This window comes from Scyliorhinus torazame, chromosome 5 (genome assembly GCF_047496885.1).
Source record: "Scyliorhinus torazame isolate Kashiwa2021f chromosome 5, sScyTor2.1, whole genome shotgun sequence".
NCBI classification, from domain to species: domain Eukaryota; kingdom Metazoa; phylum Chordata; class Chondrichthyes; order Carcharhiniformes; family Scyliorhinidae; genus Scyliorhinus; species Scyliorhinus torazame.
Genome location: NC_092711.1, coordinates 67353263 through 67375683, shown reverse-complemented (window position 1 = coordinate 67375683; position 22421 = coordinate 67353263). Strand labels below are relative to the sequence as shown.

The window sequence follows — 22421 nt, the reverse complement described above, 5'->3', positions numbered from 1 at the left end:
TTTATTTGTTATATATGACTTCATTTTGAATTGAATAGATCTCGAATCTTCACCCTGAATAAACTCTGAAATATACACCATTGAATTAAATTGCAAACATGACTGACCAAGAAAAGAAAGCGTTTCACTGGGTAACAGAAGTCGCATGAATCTTTGTTCAGTTGACCAGTCAGCTTTTAAACAAAGTCAAATATAGTTAAATGGAAGTGAATTGAGAATTATGTGTTGCTTAGATTTGACCCCTCTGTGTTTTGGTGTGAAACATTCTGCAGCCTAAATCCCGTTCATGTATAAGAAAGGAGGAGTGACAGCAAATCCGCACTGAGCCTGGATTTCCTCATCTCCCCGAGTGGCTTTTCCTGTTTCTCTGTCATTAAGGCCGAATTTTTCAAAAATGTGGTTCAGTTAAATCTCTGCCATTTCCTCTAATTCAGTTACAGTATCGTTTGTGTCTGTCTATATGAGCTGTCTGGATATGTTTCGGAGGCTGATTAAAATCTTAATCTACGTCTACAAAGCCATTAAATTCTTTTGTGAACTGAGCAAACTGCCAAGATCCGCACTTTGTTTTTTCATGTATAGAACGATCTGTCTGGACTGTACACAGAACAATACTTTTCACTGCACCTCGGTACATGTGACAATAAATCAATTCCAATCAAAGAGACAGTTTCTTACTCGTCTTAAGATTGAACAATGAGCCTTCTTAAAAATTATTCATTTCTGGGAGGTGGGCGTCACTGGCTGGGCCAGCATTTTCTGTTCATTCCAATTGCCCTTGAACTGCGTGTCTTGTGAGGCTATTTCAGAGGGCATTTACAAATCAACCACAACATTGCTGTGGATCTGGAGTCACGTGTAGGCCAGGCCACATAAGGAGAGCGGATTTCTTGAAGGATTTTAGTGAACCAGATGAGTTTTCACAACAATCAAGAGTGTTATCATTAGACTTTTAATTCGAGACTTTTATTCAATTTCAGCATCTGTCATAGGCAGATTCGATCCCTGATCCCCAGAGCATTAACCTGGGTCTCCAGTTTACTCGCCCAGTAACAATACCATTACTCCAATGCCTAGCGCACATATTCTTGGCAGAATATGGTGTCTCGTGTTGTGTTCTGTGATCTTGTCTTGCAATGATTCTACTGAACTGCTGGTGAATTAGCCAGAACGATGATTTATTAATGTACATGTGGTAAGGTAACGATCAGAATGCTATCCAGACTAAGTTATCACAGAGTTACATTAGACTCTCTTGGAACTACCCTTAAGTGCGACTGGCCTTGTGTACGCCTGACAACATTCTGCTGGTAGCCAGTGTCACCTGACTGATGCCTGATGCCAACTACTGGTGGGAGGTCACACTGCTGAGTACATGTAATATTATATACAGGCTTATCAGGGGCTGGCTTAGCACAGTGGGCTAAACAGCTGGCTTGTAATGCAGAACAAAGCCAGCAGCGCGAGTTCAATTCCCGTACCAGCCACCCTGAACAGGTGCCGGAATGTGGCATCTAGGGGCTTTTCACAGTAACTTCATTGAAGCCTACTTGTGATAATAAGTGATTACTATTATTATCACCACATCTCGTAACTTCTCGAAATTATCAAGTAATTTATTTTTTCAAACAAATTCTGATAGCTCTGCAGTTTCTCGAAACATTTTGGTTGATCGTGTTATTTTTAAAAATAAAGATCTAATCTTTGCAATATAATTACCCAATACAACAATTCACTAATCATAATCAATATTCACTATTGAATAAACTTGAATTTCATTATTGTTTTTTTGCGATGAAATCAATACATAGTTAATATAGAAAAGGTACAGAAGGCGAAATGGCTGCAGAAAGGCACATGTTAGAAGTATAAAATGGCTTCCTTGACCTTATTACTAAGGCCTGTGAATACACTTTGAAAATAATAATTTACGGGCAACAAGGTGGCACAATGGTTAGCACTGCTGCCTCACGGCACCGAGGTCCTAGCTTCGATCCCCACCCTGCGTCACTGCCATGTGGAGTTTGCACATTCTTCCCGTGGTTTTGTTGGTCTCACCCCCACATCACAATGATGTGCAGGGTAGGTGGATTGGCCACGCTAAATTGGAAAAACTGAATTGGGTACTCTAAATTTATTTTTTATAATGAAAATAACAATTTTAAAACTAAATGTGAGTACACATGCGCACTTCCAGCTTCCTACATTACAACAGTGAATATGTTTCAAAAGTACTCTGTGAAAGTGTACAAACTCAGCAATAGCATGGTGGGAAAAATAGCCAACTTATGTAACCATGTATAAGAAAGCTGTGTCAGCTATTGCCAAGACCAGACCCTGACAAACTAGACAAAGCTAAGAATCCACATAATCGTATCATACAAGGCCAGAAGAGGGAAAATAGTGCCTAGTAAAACCTGATAACAAAGTCACGATCTAGGAATGTCCTAATAACACAACCTCCTCATGACCTAGGTCCATCTGCGTCAAGGCATCAGGAGGGCAGAGGTAAAAGCAAAATAGGACCACGTCTTAAACCCTCTAAAGACAAAATACTGCAAATAAGCCGAGTCAGGGTCTTTCCATGACAACATGTTTGGTCAGAAGTTATGACTGTATTGATTCCTTACTACTGATCTCTCACTACTGATTACATTTTTGAACAAGGTCTGTTTTTGTAAAATGATACAGCTTTTGTATAAATATTGAACGATTTCTCCATGTCTTTGCGAGCTTGAGAAGGAATGAGCAGTTTTGCTTTAACTGCTCTCTCTCTTTAAACTGTAGCCACACTGCCTGCAGGCTTTGGTCAATAAAGACAAAGTTATTTTTATCGAAACAGAGTTGTAAAGTTGTTTTCTTCACAGTCTCAAAGTAGGAAAGATTTTAAAGACGACATTGGCGCAGCGAGCAGGGTTCGAACCTGCGCAGGGACCGAACAAGTGATCGAGCACGAACCCGGAGAGCGGAGACGGACGGCACAACAAGGTAAGCTTTAACCTTGGTCTCTCTCTCTCAGATCGGTGCTGTGACCCCTCGTCCCTGACTGATAACACTGACAGGTGACGGTGTTCGAATCTACATTTAACTGTGAGTAAAGTTCTTAGGGTCTGGGACCCGGTTGTCGTTCGTAGCCTAAGGTCAGGGACCCCCTGCTCTTGTTTCTTTTCCCCAGGACAGGGATACAGAGGCTTGGATAGGGTCAGGGACCAGATTTTGATTTTTGACTTTTAAATTTACAAGGCAGTTTTTCCCCATTTTGTTTCTCTTTTACTTTTTTTCCCACTCCTTAAAAGTCATGGGCCAGAGCCTGGACAATACGGAGGACAATTCTCCCTTGCTTTTTATGTGCACCATGTTCCCTGATAAGGAACGCAATTTACGCCTCTTGTCTTCAGCTTTAAATAAGAAATTCGGATCTGAAATTTGGCCACTAGGTGGTACCTGGAATTGAGAAAACTGCACCGCGGCAGAGACAGCCATTTGGTCTCGGAATGCCGGAGCCAAATGGAAGAAATTAATTACCAAATGGCAAAAAGAATCAGACAGACGACTCAAACTGTCCTTGTTAATGAGTTGGAAGGACAATGCCCGTAGGAGAGGGATTGCTGATTATAAAGACGGAGAAACCAAAGATTGGGAAACATTGAAATTCGAATGTGAGCTATGGGACAGGAAAGATCCTAAGAATCAAGGGGGGGATAATACTGCATTGGGCGGTAAGCAGGTCGGAATAGCCCATCAGATTAAAAATCAGGAGGATCCTCCCACTACCTCTGGCATGCCGTTGTTTCCCTATTCGGTTGATACAGAGGAGGAGGAGGAGGAATTAAATCCCACGATGCCCCCATATCCGCCTCCACGGTGCGGCAGCCCCATTCTCACCCTCCCCCTTGTAACAACCTTGCTGCCGATAATCTCCCTGCTGCTATTTCTCCCGTTGCGACACGCACTCGCTCAAAAGCACCAACCCCCTTCCTCGATCAGCCCGTTACCTCTGTTAGTCAGGCTTTCCAAGAATTAACTATCCGCACAGCACCGGTAGAGGAGCCTTTTCCACCACCGCCTCCCCCTGCAAATTTTCCAATCCGACGTCTCGTTAACCCTCGAGCGACTGATGACGACGACCAATTTATTGAGACATGGCAGGCTTTTAAACCTCAGGAGCTCTGTTTGATCATGGCTCACTGTCCGTCACATAAAACGGACCCAGAGGGCTTTACTGAATATCTGAGAACTGCAACCGTGTATGGTGCTACCCCTAGGGATCAGTATTCCCTTATTCTTTCATCCCTTACCCCAGATTTAGGTGAGAAATGGAAACGGGAATTAGGGGATCATGGGACCACATGGGATACTTTTAAAACCAACAATCCACCAGATGAGGCTCAACTCACTTTAAAGTTCCCAGCACTTAAGCGTGCTCTCCGTAAACCTGTAGATATCTCCAAAATTCTTGATTGTACACCCACTCCCAAGGAGGAGGGTCCTGAATCTTTTGACCGCTTTTGTGCAATTTACACTCTTTATTCCGGTGATGAGACTTTTAATGTGGGCTTGAAATCTCCCCAGTTCAATGCGCTGCTTATGCAGGTCGTGCCTGACCGCATAGTAACCAGTATTAAAACTAATAATATGGATTGGTCTGATAGCTCCAAATCCCACATGCGACGTGCTATCTCTTATTACTGGAGCAATGGCCGTGACCGCGAAGCTTTCGGAAGGGACCCTCCTACACCCAAAATAAAGTCAGAGTTTGTCCAGCGACCCCCTCGCAGGAACCCCCCAGCCTATGAACATCACCATGGCCCTCCCCGGCCTTGTCCTCCAACCCGAGACAGTGTCACTTGCTTTAATTGCAGACGGACGGGTCACTACGCTAGGGATTGCCCTGCTCCACGCAGAGACAGGGCACCCCCTCCACGGCGGTATGCTCCCTTCACTGACTCCCACCCCTATTGACTGGCCCGCTCCAATTTCCCGGTTCTCTCTGGCGACCACTCTGAGGAACCCACAGCTACAATTCACATTGAGGGTATTTCCGTCCCCTTCCTCATTGACACAGGGGCAACTGCTTCTACGTTGAATTTGACGTTAGTTAAACAATATTGTTTTCCTCTCTCAGACGATTATGTGGAACTTTCTGGTTTTATGGGTGAGGGGGCTACATACCACCTCACGAAACCCCTTCTGGTTCAATTTAATGACCATCAATGTTGTATTCCCTTCACTGTCACGCGTACCCTCGGTGTTAATCTTGCTGGCCGTGATCTGTTATGTCCCTTACAAGTTGACGACGGCGTCACGATCTCCACGGCTCCACAAGTCCAGCCTCGAAATTTACCCCTTTTATTCACTCCCCAATGGTGGTCCGTTGATTTTGATCCCTCCAATTTTTCACCTCCCTTGCATATTCCTCACCCACACATGACCCTTTGCTATGACCACACGGGGTGCTCGCCCGATTTGGAGACCATCTACCAGGACTCCCTCGGGTCCACGGTGGCGGTTACTTTCATCGCTCATGCTGAGGGAAAAGAGGGCTCTGCATTTCTTGTTGAAGTGCCCCTCGTATTCTGGAAACAGTCTGGACTAGTGGCACCTCACGTTACCCTCACGGTCAATGCAGGCTACAGTGCCAGGTCACTGGGCTTTCTGGTTGCTACCCTCCAAGGAAAATGTGATCCTTTTTATACTGGACGACAGACCTTCCCTGAAGGCATGTTACAGTATTTTTCACAGCCCTTTTGTGTTGATGGTACATTGAACCACCATCGGACCAACCGTTCCCCGTCCCCAGAGATTCCTGCAGACTTATGGGCTGCGTCCAAACACAAAGTTGGTCTTACTAATGTGCCTCCAGTTCTTATTAAGGTTAAGTCCGGTGTGCCCCTGCCCTCCATTTCTCAGTACCCTATGCGCCCTGACGCTGAGGAAGGAATCTCCAGCATGATACAGTCCTTCCTTCAACAGGGAATTTTGGTTCTGTGCCAATCGCCCTGTAACACTCCTATTCTTCCCGTTCCTAAGGTTGGGCGGCTGTCTGAATGGCGTTTGGTCCAGGACCTCCGCCGTATCAATCAGATCGTTGAACCCTTGCATCCCCTGGTCCCTAACCCGGCTACAATCCTCAGTAATATCCCGCCTGAGGCAGCTGTCTTTACCCTTGTGGACTTACAACACGCCTTTTTTGCGATACCCCTTGCCGCTGAATCCCAGTATTTGTTTGCCTTCACATTCAAAGGGCACCAGTACACTTGGACTAGGCTACCGCAAGGTTTCATTCATTCACCGACACTCTTCTCACAGGCACTGCACTCCCAATTAGCTACTTTGACACCCCCGGGGGGATCTACTATTATACAGTATGTCGATGACTTACTCCTTGCTAGCCCTGACTTTGCTTCTAACGAACGCGACTCCATTTATCTGCTCACCCGTCTCCATTCCTGGGGATATGTAATACCACCTAATAAAGTACACAAAGGACAGAGGCAGGTTAAATTTCTGGGCGTTCTGATAAGCGCTACTGAACGTTCCCTTACGCAGGATCATATTACTCCCATTTTGCAACCCGCACTTCCTACCTCGCCGAAGCAGATGAGAGCCTTTTTAGGTTTAGTGAACTTTTGCAGACAATGGATTCCGAATGTTACTGCTCATACCAAGGAGCTTACTCCTTATTCCTCCCAGAATTCACCCCTTAAGTTTGAACTACCCGATTTAGCACAGCAATCTTTTGTTACTCTCAAGAACGCGCTGGCTTCCGCCCCGGCTCTAGGACGACCTCTTTATGACAGGCCCTTCCAGTTGTATGTTAATGTCCTTGACCTATGTGCCACGGGTGTCTTGACACAGGAACATGGTGACCAACGCCGTCCGGTTGCCTATTATTCTACTAAATTGGATCCAGTAGCTTGTGGTTTGCCCCCCTGCACTCAAATTCTCACTGCTGTACATGTGTTAGCTCAGGCAGCCTCTAATCTAACCCTTCATCAGCCCGTGCATGTGTATACCTCACACTCTGTTGTGGCTCTCCTTACATCTCAGCAGACCCAGCATCTGACACAGGCCCGCTTGAGCCGATATGAGGTCTCACTATTACAGAACCCATATCTGTCTTTCCATTACTGTTCCACTTTAAATCCCGCAGCATTCCTCGAACAGCCCCCTGATGTACATGTTGATCCACCACATGATTGTTTGCTTAGGAATCACTTCCTTACCGCACCTCGTCCCGATTTAACTAACCCTCTTGATAATCCTGATCTCACTTTTTATGTTGATGGCAGTTCTTCTATTTCCCAAATGGGTGTCCCGCAATCGGGGTATGCCATTGTTACAGACACTGACATTCTGGAAGCAGCTGCTTTCCAGATTCCAGTCTCGGCGCAGAAAGCTGAGCTATTCGCCCTTACTAGAGCTTGTGTTCTGGCTAAAGACCAAAGTGCGAATGTGTACACAAACTCTAGGTACGCTTTTGGTGTCACCCACGATTTTGGCCGCCTCTGGCAGCAACGTGGATTCCTTACCTCTGCAGGCTCTCCCATTCTAAATGCTCTTTGGGTTAAAAATCTCCTCGTTGCTATTCAACTTCCTCGTCAATTGGCTATCATTAAATGTGCTGCGCACACTTCCGGGGACACTCCTGTGCAATTGGGAAACGCCCGTGCTGATTCAGCCGCTAAGGCAGCGTCTGCATCAGCCCCTATGATTGTTCCCGCAGGGGGTACACAGGCTTTAAATCAGCTACCTATTCTAGCAGAAAAGGGCATGCCAGAGTTAGCGGAAATTCAAAGGTTACAGAGGGACGCCTCTGATTCTGAGCGCACACTATGGAAGTCAATGGGGTGTTCGCACTCGTTGACACAAAACCTCTGGCTTACCCCAGTAGGTCAAGTTTGTGTTCCAGATTCGTTATTGCCGATACTTATTGATTATTTGCATTCTTGTACCCATCTTGGCAAGGAGGGAATGGTACAGCTACTTTTGAAAACTTGGTGGCACCCAGATCTGAATACAGCAGCACAAATGCGGCTGGATCAATGTCTTATTTGCATGAAAAATAATAAGGGTAAAGGCATTAAATGCCCTCCCGGAACAACCCCCTTGCCAGATGGTCCTTTTGCCTGCATACAGCTTGATTTTATTGAATTACCTAAAGTACAATGCTATAAATATTATTTAGTGATCATTGATGTATTTAGTAAATGGATTGAAGCCTTCCCCACCACCAACTGTACTGCACATATTGTGGTAAAATTACTATTGACAGAAATTATTCCCCGATTTGGGATTCCCAGAATGATGAGCTCAGACAAGGGAACACATTTTGTGGCTCGAATCAATTCTGAATTATGTGAAGCACTCAAAATTAAACAACAACTGCACTGCGCGTATCATCCACAGGCAGCAGGAATTGTAGAAAGAGCAAATGGGACCTTAAAAGAAAAATTATCTAAATTGACCGAAGAAACTGGATTAAATTGGCTAAAGGTATTGCCTTTGGCACTGTTTCACATGAGGGTTACTCCACATTCGCGGTCCGGACTGTCAGCTGCAGAGATAGTCTTTCGGCCAATGAGGACTCCCTGGGATGCCCATGAAGAACCCCTAGAGGGAGTAGACCTCCACGTTATGGGAGATAAAATGCTGAGTTATTTGAAGCAATTAACATTTTCTTTAAAGTTTCTCCACTCGCAGGTAAAACAGGCCCATCTCCCAGCAGCAGCCGGAACAAAGATCCCTCGATATCCAGTAGTCAAACCAGGAGACTACGTGCTGATAAAGAATTGGGACAGAGAGAAGTTAGGGCAATGCTGGAGCGGCCCTTTTCAAGTATTGCTGACTACACCGACTGCCGTTAAACGCGAAGGAGTTGGGTACACCTATCGGATTGTAAGAAGATTGGTTTCAGCCCCAACGAGGACGCAGAATGAGGATCTTCATTATCACAGTTGGACTATTTGGACTAATTGGTCTTAATGGCCATTCGACAGTAAGCGAACAAACTGACAAAGAGCTGCGTGCTAATAGCTTTCTATATATGTCATATATTTATGCTGACAGATTGAATGTAAGTAACTGTTGGGTTTGTACCCGTATCCCCATCCATTCCAAGGAGGGGCTACCTCTCCAATCACTCCCATTTCACTTAGCAGAAACAGTTAGAACATAGAACGATACAGCGCAGTACAGGCCCTTCGGCCCACGATGTTGCACCAAAACAAAAGCCATCTAACCTACACTATGCCATTATCATCCATATGTTTATCCAATAAACTTTTAAATGCCCTCAATGTTGGCGAGTTCACTACTGTAGCAGGTAGGGCATTCCACGGCCTCACTTGGATTGACGCAGTATCCACTCAGTTGAGTGGATACTGCATCAAAACCGAACACAGGAGTTCGGTGGAGATATGAAAATTTGGAAATCGGCTGGCTATGGGATGACTAGATTTTTAGCCTGGTATCAACCTGGATATCCCCATGTTTCGAATCCCCCTGCCCTTACCATCCCATCGAGCACTGCGCAAGGATCCCTATGTTTTAGTAAATCAGGAGAAGGACCATCAATGGGGCAGAGTAGGTGTAATCTTACAACCGAATGGCAGGGACCGATACCAAACATCTCCAAAAAGGGTATGTTTGTTCTTGATTGGTCCAGGGTGTGGAATAAAACATCAAATAGCTCATGGACGCAAAATTCCCAGGTACCCTGGATGACAATGGCTGAGAATTTTACGGCCTATAACGGGACCTATTTCATATGTGGCACTAAAGCATACTCCTGGCTTCCCAGAAATTGGACAGGGTCCTGTTATCTAGGATATGTCGTACCCTGCATGCACCACCTACTCTCCCTTAAACAACACTCCTCACGAATCAGGAGGACCATTAGTAAAACCGAGGAGTTCTTTATGATCGCCTTTCCACAATACGGAACAGGCAAGGCAGCAAACGAACTGATCCTTATGGCCTCGGCATTGGAACAACTGTCGAACATAACAGCAGCAGAATCCAGGGCAACTGGACGGGCACTAGCCGAGGTCTCGGCTGAGCTGGTGGCTGTCCGGACTGTGGCATTACAAAATCGAATGGCTCTGGATTATCTGTTAGCCTCGCAGGGAGGAACGTGTGCCATTATAGGTCAGGAATGCTGTACTTATATCCCAGATGCCTCTGAAAATATTACCAACCTAGCTGGCCATATAAGAAGACAGGCGGATCAACTTCAAGAAATTGGCCAAGAATTTCACGATTATAACCCACCAGGTTGGTTAGGTTGGCTGGGACACGGATTGTTCGATTGGATCTTTAAGGCCTTCATATTATTACTATTAGCAATAGGATTGCTTGGATGCTTGTGTCAATGTATTTACACCCGTCTCCTGAATATCCGTATTTGAACAAATTGAGTGGTTGTCCTGATGGGACAACAGGAGGGAATGTGAAAGTGTACAAACTCAGCAATAGCATGATGGGAAAAATAGCCAACTTATGTAACCAAGTGTAGGACAGCTGTGTCAGCTAGTGCCAAGATCAGACCCTGACAAACTAGACAAAGCTAAGAATCCACATAATTGTATCACACAAGGCCAGAAGAGGGATTATAGTGCCTGACCTTGTTAAAACCTGATAACAAAGCCACGATCTAGGAATGTCCTAATAACACAACTTCCTCATGACCTAGGTCCATCTGCGTCAAGGCATCATGAGGGCAGAGGTGAAAAACAAAATAGGACCACGTCTTATTTCCTCTAAAAACAAACTACTGCAAATAAGCCGAGTCAGGGTCTTTCCATGACAACATGTTTGATCAGAAGTTATGACTGTATTGACATTTTTGAACAAGGTCTGTTTTTGTAAAATGATACAGCTTGTGTATAAATATTGAACGTTTTCTCCATGTCTTTGCGAGCTTGAGAAAGAATGAGCAGGTTTACCTTAACAGCTCTCTCTCTCTCTCTAACCTGTAGCCATCTGCATGCAGACTTTGTTAAATAAAGACAAAGTTATTTATTTCGAAACAGAGTTGTAAAGTTGTTTTTTCTCACAGTCTTGAAGTAGGAAAAATTTTAAAAGACGACAGAGGTGAGGATGGACGAGACAGGGGACAGCGAGAGAACTTCAAAAGGAAATAATCTGTATCAGTACTCTGCGTATTTAACACAAATCTAATTTATTTGACTTTTAGCCAGAATATTAGCCCCTGTAAATGGGCTGGAGTTTGTTATCAGCAGAAAGAGACCCAAATGACCATGGTTCGGTCCTGAATGTGAGTAACAGCAAAATCCAATCACTGTGGTTACTTGTGGCCTCGTTGGCCTGTCAGCAGGTTGGATGACTTCGTGAAACCTTTCCCACATGGAGCGGGTGAATGGCCTCTCTCCAGTGTCAACTCACTGATGCTTCTGCAGGTCAGATGACTGAGTGAATCCCTTCCCACACGGTGCGCAGTTGAATGGCCTCTCCCCAGTGTGAATTCGCTGATGTACAGCGAGGTAAGATGATCGCCTGAACCCAGTCCCGCAGTGAGAGCACCTGAACGGTCTCTCATCAGTGTGAACATGTTGATGGCTCATCAGATCCCCAGAACTTTTATAGCACTTCCCGCAGTCTGAACATTGAAATGGTCTCTCATCAGTGTGAACTCGCTGGTGACTCAGCAGGTTGGATGACCGAGTGAATCCCTTCCCACACTCTGAACAGGTGAACGGTCTTACCCCAGTGTGAATTCGCTGGTGCATTTGCAGGTTTAATGACCGAGTGAATCCCTTCCCACACTTCGAGCAGGCGAATGGCCTCTCCCCAGTGTGACTTCGCTGATGGACAGTGAGGTCAGATGATCGCCTGAACCCAGTCCCGCATTGAGAGCACCTGAACGGTCTCTCGTCAGTGTGAACACGTTGATGGCGCATCAGTTCCCCAGAACTTTTATAGCTCTTCCCGCAGTCTGGACATTGAAACGGTCTCTCATCCGTGTGAACTCGCTGGTGACTCACCAGGTGGGATGAAGTGGTGAATCCCTTCCCACACTCTGAGCAGGTGAATGGTCTCTCCCCAGTGTGAACACGCTGGTGACTCAGCAGGTTGGCTGAAATAGTAAATCCCTTCCCACATTTGGAGCAGGTGAACGGTCTCTCCCCAGTGTGACTGCGTCGATGAGTTTCCAGCTGGGATGGGGAAGTGAATCCTTTCCCACAGTCCGCACATTTCCACGGTTTCTCCTCAGTGTGACAGCATTTGTGGCTTGTGAGGCCTGATGATTGACTGAATCCTCGTCCACACACACAACACGTGTACGGTTTCCCCGCAGTGTGAACAATGCTTTTTCCTTCCATGTTTAATGATATTCCGATGATATTCAGGATATGATAAATTGAGGACTCTGCCAGATCCTAATGTGATGCTTGGTTTGAGTTTCCGGATTTTGAAGCCTCCCCTTCGAACACCCTGTGAAACTGATTGAAAACAGAAAATAGGGAGTGAGAGAGAACCCACATAAACACAAAGGCAGATTGTGAAATTGAGCTGAATGAATCTGGTCACTTGTGGGGCCAACACTAAGAAAAAGTGACCATGAAAACTGCTGGATTGTCACAAATACCTAACGGGCCTCTTTGGGAGGCAAGAGAAAGAGGTGAAGAGGGATTTTCTATATCTACAAGTCAGATTAAAGAGAATAGATGGCAAAGCAAATTTGATCTTGAGCTTCATAAACAGTAATATTGATAGCAAAACACTGCTTCTGGTGGCACAGTGATTAGCACTGCTGCCTCACAGTGCCAGGGACCCAGGTTCAATTCCGGCCTTGTTGACCGTCGGTGTGTGGAGTTTGCACTTTCTCCCCGTGTCTGCGTGGGTTTCCACCCGGGGCTCAGGTTTCCTCCAACAGTCTAAAGGGAAATTTTAGTGTATTGGCCTTGATAAATTGCCCGTTAGTGTCCAGGGATGTGCAGTTAGATGGGGCGATGGGGCTATGAGGTTACAGGCACAGGGTGACCTTTCAGAGAATCAGTGCCGACTCGATGGGCCGAATGCCCTCCTTCTGCTCTGCAGGAATTCTATGGTTCTAAATCTATTCTATGAATCTTTATAAAACTCTGGTCACCACTCTTCAGGAAGGATGTGAAGGTTCTTGGAGAAGGTGCCGAGGAGATTTACCAGAATGGTTCCAGCAAAGGAGGTTGAGGGAAGATTTGATTCAGGGACACAAGATTACGCCAGATTTCCATCAGGTGGACAAAGAAACTCTGTTTCCATTCACTGATCGTACAAGCAGTCGGGACACAGATGTGAAGTTTTGGGTAAAACCTGGATTGAACTATATAAGCCTGAGTGATCTTCACAGGGTGGATGTGGAGAGGATTATCATAGATTCATAGATTATCATAGAATTTACAGCGCAGAAGGAGGCCATTCGGCCCATCGAGTCTGCACCGGCTCTTGGAAAGAGCACCCTACCCAAGGTCAACACCGCCACCCTATCCCCATAACCCAGTAACTCCACCCAACACTAAGGGTGTTTCCTCTTGTGGGAGAATCTCGAACAAGGGGGTCACTGTTGCAAAATAAGGGGTCACCCATTTCAGATGCAGTTGAAGATTTCCCTTGAGAGTTGTAAGACTTTGGATCTCACGTCCTTAAAAGGCAGTGGAAGCCGAGTCCTTGAATATTTTTAAGGCAGAGCTGGATAGATTCTTGATGAGTAAGGGGTGAAAGGTCATCAGGGGTAGGCAGGAAGGTGGAGTTGGGGTTAGAATGAGATCAGTCGCAATCTTATTGAATGCTGAGCAGGCTCGAGGGGCCGAGTGGCCTGTTCCTAGTTCGTATGTAAAAGGTACAGGTGATATGAGATGTATGTTTTTACACAGCGAGCGGCAATGACCTGATACTTGCTGCCTATGAGGGAGTTCAAAAATAGACACAATGAATGATTTGATTTCAAAAGGAAATTGGATGGACATCTGAGGGAAATAAACCTGCGAGGATACAGGGATCGAGCAGGAGAATGGGACTGACTGGATTGCTCCAGAGAGCTAGCATGGACTCAATGGACCGAATGCCCTTCTCTGTGCCATCATGTCTCTGACTCCTTTGTGTAATCTAGTTTTGTAATTTAATCCCGGGGTATTCAGATATCACTCAGGTAAATCTGTGCTACACTCCCTCCGAGGCCATTCTCCCCTTCCTCAGGTTTGTTGTCCAGAACTGAACACAGTTCTCCAGGTTTGGTCCAACCAGGGTTTGTGAATCTCGGGGCTTTTCCAGTCACACTGAGACCTGAAATCTTCCCTCACAGACAGAACAGACAAACCTTTTACCTTCCACACCCAGATGCTGCTGGAATTCAAGTTCTGATGAATCGAGTGACTGTCAGATTGCAATGTGACGTTTGGTTTGCGTTTCCCGTCTGTTCAGCTTCCACTTCCAGTATCCTGTAAATTTACAGAAACCTCACTGTCGGTTTAGGATAGAAATTCACAACATTCTCTCCGAGCCAACTTTGATTAAATGTATTCCTGAAGGTTTGATCACATGACCTGCCCCCATCCTCCAGCCATTAATCGGTCAACACATCCATACTTGTGACACACTGCCTTCCTCGGCCAATTGGGAAGCAAAAGGACTCATTACCTTAGTAACCTTGGGACCAGTTACTGTCCGAACGATTTTCCAGACACCCAGATGTGAATCTCACCAACGCAGGGAGCGGAGTTGGTGAGAATCCAGGGAGGAGGAGCTTTGGAACAGTAAATATAAATAACTTACCTCGGGGATTCATGGCCTAGTCGACAGGGAGCGGAGTTGGGGGCGAATCCCGGGAGGAGAAGCTTCAGAACAGTAAGTATAATTAAAAAAAAAAAAATTTTTAAATTTAAACTTTTGAGTACCCAATTCATTTTTCCAATTAAGTGGCAATTTAGCGTGGCCAATCCACCTACCCTGCACATCTTCTTGGGTTGTGGGGGCAAAACCCACGCAAACACGGGGAGAATGTGCAAACACCACACGGACAGTGACCCAGAGCTGGGATCAAACCTGGGACCTCAGCACCGTGAGACTGCAGTGCTACTCACTGCGCCACCGTGCTGCCATCAGTAAGTATAAATAACTTACCTGTTGGGTATCTGGACTGGGGGCAAAAACTGAAACGTGACATCAGAGTAATTAACTAAGTCGGGGAGTATCTAGGAGATTAGTAACTAGGAGATTAGTAACTAGGAGATTGCTGAATGTTATCTATAATCAACAATTTGGATGAGAATGTACAAGGCATGATCAGTAAGTTTGCAGATGACTACTGGTATTGTAGACAGTGAGGAAGGTTTTCAAAATTGCAGCTATTTCTTGATCAACTGGGGCAGTGGGCCGAGAAATGGCAAATGGAGTTCAATACAGTAAATGTAAGGAGTTGCATTTCGGAAAGTCAAATCAAGGTAGGACTTTCACAGTGAATGGTAGGGCCCGAGGGAATATTGTGGAACAGAGGGACCTTGGAGTTCAGGTGCACGGTTCTCTAAAGGTGGAGTCACAGATAGATAGGGCAGTGAAGAAGGCTTTTGGCCTTCATCAGTCAGGGCACTGAGTATAGAAGTTGGGAAGTTATGTTGCAGTTGTACAGGACGTTGATGAGGTCGCACCTTGAGTAGTGTGTTCAGTTTTGGCTGCTTTGCTATAGGAAAGATGTTATTAAACTGGAGAGAGCGCAGAAGAGATTTACAAGGATGTTGCCAGGGCTCAAGGGACTGAGTTCTAGGGAGAGATTGGACAGGCCAGGACCTTTTTCTTTGGAGCGTAGGACACTGAGGGGTGATCTTCTAGAGGTGTATAAGATCATGAGAGGCATGGACAGGGTGAATGCTCTCAGTCTTTTTCTCAGGGTTGGGGAATCGAGAACTAAAAGACTTTGGTTTAAGTTCAGAGGGGAAAGAATTAATGGGAACCTAAGGAGCAACGTTTTAACACTGAGGATGGTACGTATGTGGAATGAGCTGCCGGAGGAAATGGTTGAGGCAGGGACATTGGCAACATTGAAAAGGCATTTGGACAGATACGTGGATAGGAAAGGTTCAGAGGGATATGGGCCAAAAGCAGGCAAACTGGGTTAGCTTAGATGGGCCTTTTGGTTGGCATGGGCCAGTTTGGGCCGAAGGGCCTGTTTCCGTGCTGTAGATTCTATCCATGAACGCCAAGTCTCTTTGGACACCCACTGTACTTAACCTCTTTCCATTTAGAAAATACTCAGCTCTAACCTTTTTTGGTTCAAAATAGATAACCTCACACTTGTTTACATTGCCACAATCTTGGTCATTCACCTTGTCTGTCAATAGGGCTGGTTTAGCACAGTGGGCTAAATGGCTGGCTTGTAATGCAGAACAATGCCAGCAGCGAGATTCAATTCCTGCAGCGGCCTCCCCGAACAGCTGTGGTGACTGGGGACTTTTCACAGTAACTTCATTGAAGCCGACTTGTGACAATAAACAATTATTCTTAATATTACCATTATCTTCTTAGTTTTATGCTGTCATCAATGCTGTCTACGATGCCACCGAACTTTGTATTATCAGCAAAAGTGCAGAAGAGGCACTTCGGTCCACCGAGTTGCACCAACACATCAAAATCTGACCCACCTACCTAATCCCATTTGCCAGCACTTGGCCCATAGCCCTGAATGTTATGATGTGCCAGTCTTCATCCAGGAACTTTTAAGAGGATGTGAGGCAACCCGTCTCTACCACCCTCCTCAGCAGTGCATTCCAGGCCCTCACCACCCTCTGGGTAAATATGTGTTTCCTCAAGATATGTGTCAATAAATCTAATATAATCTAACCCCACTCTGCTGTCTGTTGGTTAGCCAATCCTCCATCCAAGCTAATATATTACCTCTAAACCCCGTGGGATCTTACCTTGTTTATTACCTTTTGTGTGACACCTTATCAACTGTATTTTGGAAGTCCAAATACATCCACAGGACCCCCATTATCCACCTGGCCTGTTACATCTTCCAAGAACTCCAACGAGTCAAACACTTCACCAAACCACGCTGACTGATGGATTGCGGTTTGACTTTCCAAATGTCCAGTTACTTCTTCCTCGATAATGGATTCCAGCAGTTTCCCAACAACAGGCATTAAACTTACTAGTTTCCTACTTTCTGCCTTTTTGAACAGGAGGGGTGCCATTAGTCTTTTCCTCTCATGCAATGACATGGTAACTGGGTCAGTGTCTCCCCCCTGGTCTCTGAGGTTGTTTGTGGAGAGAAGCCGGAAGCGGTGGACAGTGAGTGGAGAATGTTCATCGTTCGGCTCTGGGGACCCACTGGGGTTTGTAAACCCCGCCCCCCGACACTGACCTCTCACCTGACACATCACATTGCGCGGAGTGATTGACGGCAGCACCGAACCAATAGGCGAAGAGTGGACAGATCCGGAGGACCGGTGGGAGCGACTGGTCCTCCAACCAATCAGCGTGAATGAGGAGGCGGGACTGGGCTGAGTGAAGCATGCGCAATGTGATTAATGGCGACGCAGAAAAAGGTTCTATCTCGGATTCACAATCCGTGAAGGTGGGAATGGCGGGACGGAGGGAGAGATGAATCAGGAGGGTCGTTAGGCACGCTTTGTGTACATGTTATATAGACCAAAAATCCGGAAAAATAACCTACCGGTACCTGGGGATCTGAGCGGGAGCTGCTGCTTTGTGCAGACAATATTAAGCAAACGCCATCTTTATTTGGCTCTGGCAGACGTGCGCATGCGCCGTCTCAATATTGGGTTCGCGGCAGCAATGAGTATGCGCCCTCGGCATCCTTATTTGGATCACTAGCAGCAGTGCGCATGCGGACCCACCATCTTTATTGGGATCTTTATTGGGGCACGAGCAGCAGAGGGCAGGCTCAGTGGCCATCATTGTTGGGGGCAACATTTTTGAAACGTGTCTTCATGACAGAATGTCCAGCAAACTGCTTCACTAGGAGTTACAAATTCCTATTGTGAGAAGTGAGCATTTTGTGTTGTTTTTACATGTATAACTCTGGTTCACAATTAAGATGTCAACAATAAGGCCTGATGGGAAATTAAGATGTCAAGTTCTGTGTAAGCTACAGTGAGCAAGTTGTTGTAACTATGTACAGGACTGACCTTCGGGGAAGAAGGGGATGTACAATAACAGAAATCACTAAGCAAGGGGGAAGATAGCAGGTGCAAGCAGGGGGCCTCATTCTTATCTTTTAATTGACGGTCCAAGGATATACCAGGAGCTAACAGAAACCCCTATGCAAGGGGGAAGACAAAATGAACATAAGTCCAAATAAGGAATCACTGATAAGGAAACTGCCCTTTCTGCAGTTTGTGGGATGTGTTTCTCACAGATTGTATATAACAAATTGATGCTGTGTGAATTCTTTGTGTCTGCTATTGCTTACCGGCGGCACCCGTTCTTGCAAGATCGATTGAAATAAATAATTCTTCAGAATTTGACTAAGTGTAAATTATTATCAAGTGAGCGGTGTTTCTCACACTATGTATGGGGCAGAATATATGTCCAGGGCAGTGACAATAATTCAAATTTACATTGTGACTTGAACGGAATAAAACTTTGAAGACTTTCAGAGAAACATTACAAAATAACAATTGACACTGAGCCACATGAGGATATATTAGCTTTTAAGGAGAATCTTAACGGAGGAAAGTGAGTCGGAGAGTTTTAAAGAGGAAATTGAGGCCTTGGGAACACAGTAATGGGGGAGAGATTAAAATCGGGAATTCTCAAGTGGCTGGAATTAAATGAGTGCAGAGATCTCAAAGGGGTGTGTGTGGAGGAGATTACAGTGATCAGGATGATCACTACCATGGAGTAAAACAATGAGAAATTTAAATTTTTTGTGCCTTTTAAAAGGAAACGTTTGTAGAGGTGCTGTTTGGCACAGGGCTAAATCGCTGGCTTTGAAAGCAGACCAAGGCAGGCCAGCAGCACGGTTCAATTCCCGTAACAGCCTCCCCGAACAGGTGCCAGAATGTGGCGACTAGGGGCTTTTCACAGTAACTTCATTTGAAGTCTACTTGTGACAATAAGCGATTTTCATTTCATTTCATTTTTCATCAGTGGGCACAGGGGCTGGTGTGAGTAAGCACACGGGTAGCAGAGCTTTGGAGGGTGTTGTTTAATGTTGGAGTCTGGCTGCGAGTGCGTTGGAATAATCTGGTTGAGTGGTAACAGAAGAATGGATGGTGGTTTCTGCAGCAGATGAACAGAGACTAAGGTGGAGTCGAGCTGTGTTCCTGAGGTGGAAATTGGCAATCTTGGTGATAATATGGATCTGTGGTCAAGAGCTCATCTCGGGGTGAAATATTTCACCATGGTTGTGAACAGTCCGCTTCAGCCTCAGACACTGGATAGGGATGGAATTGGTGACAAGGGAGTGGAGTTTGTAGCGGGTGTGAAAGGGAATGGATTCAGTCTTGTCAATATTTAAATGGAGGAAGGTTCTGCTCATCCAGCACTGGTTCAGACAGTGTGTGTCTTGGAAAGGAACTTTCAAGTGGTGATGTTGCTGCTAACTTTTGGTTGGCTCTTAAATGTTGCCCGTTGTATCTTTACTTAATTTGCTCTGTTTCTATAAGCTTTGCTCTAGAGTCGCCAGGTATAACTCAACACACCAATTAGTAAGATTCAAATCAAAACACATTTATTATACACAGTAAATCACTACTCATGCATAAACTCTACTTTCTAGACTATTCTCTATCACTAAAAGGTCTATACTTAGCTTTGGACTGGCCCACCAGGTCAGGGGAACAAATGGTCTTTCGTTCGATCAGAGTCTGCAGGATTCAAAAGCTGGTATGGACTGGTAGCTAGGAGCGCCTATCTGGTAGCGTGCATTGACTGGAGACTTACTTGGTTGATGCGGCAGCTGGGCAGTTCACTCTCAGGGGTTGATTCGCGTTGTTGAGTGACCCTGCCAAGAAGGACGATTTGAACTTGGGGGCTTTACTTTATAGTCCCCAGGGGCTTCCCGCCCTTCGGGGCGGAACCCATTCCTGGTTCCAAGCGATTGGACTGCGCCCCGATCACTTGGATCGATTTCTCCAATACTGGAGTTGTTCCCTGATCGCTGCGCGGTCCCTAAATGTCCGTTGGCCTTCCTTTGTCTTGGCTCCTGCTGGCGCCAAGGAGTCTGGCTTGGCTTTATTCACCTTAAGTGTTGCAATTGTGCCTTGGAATCGCTCATTGCTATGCAGATAGCTGCTGGTTTCAGTGCTGTCTGGTTTTTGCAGGTTCCAATACACAGGATTTCTGCACTTGCTCGTTTTTGCCTGTGTTGGCTGAATTTCCCTTTAGTCTTTGCAGTTCTCCATTTTAAGTCAGGAAGTGGCCAACCCAGGTGGCTACAATGTTCACATACATCTGCTGTCCTGGTCCATTCACTTGGTGGAGGTTAAGGGTTCAGGAGATTTTGTGAAATTGTGATTCAGTTGTTGGTCCATTGCTTCCTGTTACCCTCACTCCGTTCTCATTCTCCCTTTCCATCAATCTATTTGATTCTCTCTCTCTCCCCCACTACTCACTCTCTTTCTCTCTATCACTCTGTTTCTCACATAACATTCTCTAGTCCAGAGGGTTGTGGATGTTAATAATAATCATTATTGTCACAAGTAGGCTTACATTTACACTGCAATGAAGTCACTGTGACCATCAGTGAATATATTAAGGCTGAGATGGTGAGAGATTTGGTCTCTCAGGAAGTCAAAGGACATAGAGAGCTAACGGGAAAGTGGAATTGAAGACTGAGATCAGCCACAAATGTGTTCAATGGCAGAGCAGGTTTGACGGGCCGAATGGTCTACTCCTGCTCCTATTTCTTGTGTTCTTGCAGAGGCCCGAATCTTGTGTGGGCTCAGGCCGGGCGGCAGGTTCCCTTCCCTGAAGGCCATTAACAAACAGGTTCACTTTTCACAAAAGGTTCAACAGTTTTCGTGGTCACTTTTTCCCAGTGCCGGCCCCACAAGTTACCAGATTCATTCAGCTCAATTTCACAACATGCCTTTCTGTTTTTGTTGGATCTCTCTCACTCCCTTTTTTCTGTTTTAACTCAATTTCACAGGGTATCAGCAGGGAAGGATGTGCAATTGGGAAACTCCAACCAAGCACCACATCAAAATCTGACAGTCGTGTAACTGATCGGAACCTGAATATCATCAGATTTTGAACATGGAAGGAAAAAGCACAGTTCACAGTGGGTAGAAACGGTACACGTGTTTTGTGTTTGGACAAAGCTTCAGCCGATCATCTGGCCTGTCAAAACACAAGCGCAATCACAGCAGGGAGAACCATGGAAATGTGGGGGCTGTGGCAAGGCGTTCAATTACCCATCTGACCTGGCACCCCATCGACGCATTCACACTGGGGAGAAGCCTTTCACCTGCCCCGAGTGTGGGCGTGGATTCACTCAGTCACACAGCCTGTTGATGCACCAGCGAGTTCACACTGGGGAAAGGCCTTTCACCTGCCCTGAGTGTGGGAAGGAATTCACTCATTCATCCCAACTGCTGACACAGCAGCAAATTCACAATAATGAGAGACCTTTTAAATGCCTCGACTGTGGGATGTGCTTTAAAAGTTCCGGGGAACTGGTGTCAACGTGTTCACACTGACGAGAAACCATTCAGATGCTCCGACTGTGGGACTGAGTTCAGACGATCATCTCAACTCACTCTACACCAGCGGACTCACACTGGGGAGAGGCCATTCACCTGCTCCCAGTGTGGAAAGGGATTCACTCACTCAGGCAACCTGCTGAGACACCAACGGGTTCACAAGTAACTGCTGTGATTAGATTTTGCTGTTAATCACATCCAGGACTGAAGCATGTTCATTGGACTCGGGTTTGACTCATATTTATAAACGCTAACCCAGTTATAAGGGATAATATTCTGGATAAAAGTCAATTATTTAACACAAGTGTGTCGAATCTTTTAACATCCCATCACAAGTTAGTTCTGTTTGAAGGTCTCTCCCTCTCCCCCGTCTCCTCCATCCTCACCTCAAGTGTGTGGAGTTCATGAAGCTTCTTTCTCACTGAGATTGAGACAATCTGATCAGCTGCCTCTGCTGCTTTCCTCTCTACCAATGGGCCAAACTGTCTCGAAAATTCCACCTGGCCTGAGCTCTGAACTCCTCTTTCTCCAGTTTCTCTCCTACCCTCTATCTTCATCAGAGCTCATCTTGTCCATTAGACCTGCCTCCTGCACCAGGATCCCAGGTTCGATTCCTAGCTTGGGTCACTGTCTGTGCGGAGTCTGCACGTTCTCCTCGTGTCTGCGTGGGTTTTCTCTGGTTTCCTCCCACAAGTCCTGAAAGACGTGCTGTTGGGTGAATTGGACATTCACAAAACTGCTGACCATTCAACTTCT

General features: G+C 45.8%; 3 protein-coding genes and 1 long non-coding RNA gene across 8 annotated transcripts in view; 2 read left to right on the top strand and 2 right to left on the bottom strand.

Annotated features, from left to right (window-relative positions):
* The window catches only part of LOC140418206 (uncharacterized), a 387895-nt gene that overhangs the window by 30265 nt on the left and 335209 nt on the right, over positions 1–22421 (bottom strand). The window lies entirely within an intron of this gene.
* Positions 1–22421, top strand: part of LOC140418211 (uncharacterized) — a 280919-nt gene that overhangs the window by 243244 nt on the left and 15254 nt on the right. The window lies entirely within an intron of this gene.
* Positions 11166–17780, bottom strand: LOC140418201 (uncharacterized). 5 transcript variants are annotated; one of them, XM_072501625.1, is made up of 3 exons: positions 17672–17780; positions 14321–14441; positions 11166–12464 (listed from the first exon to the last, which is right to left on the bottom strand). In XM_072501625.1, the coding sequence occupies exon 3, from the start codon at positions 12342–12344 to the stop codon at positions 11403–11405; it is 942 nt and encodes a 313-aa protein (XP_072357726.1). In that variant the 5' UTR covers positions 12345–12464; positions 14321–14441; positions 17672–17780; the 3' UTR covers positions 11166–11402. The 5 variants fall into 5 exon arrangements, with proteins under 5 accessions (XP_072357726.1, XP_072357722.1, XP_072357725.1 ...); XM_072501621.1 differs by having other exon boundaries at positions 14328–14441; XM_072501624.1 differs by having other exon boundaries at positions 14328–14441; positions 17678–17740.
* On the top strand, positions 17498–21969 carry LOC140418202 (uncharacterized). The gene is made up of 2 exons (XR_011944820.1): positions 17498–17572; positions 21113–21969. It is a non-coding gene; the product is annotated as an uncharacterized lncRNA (long non-coding RNA).

Coding starts and splice junctions, on each gene's coding strand:
- LOC140418201 (XM_072501625.1), bottom strand. CDS start 12,344: ATGGAAGGAAAAAGCATTGTTCACACTGCGGGGAAACCGTACACGTGT.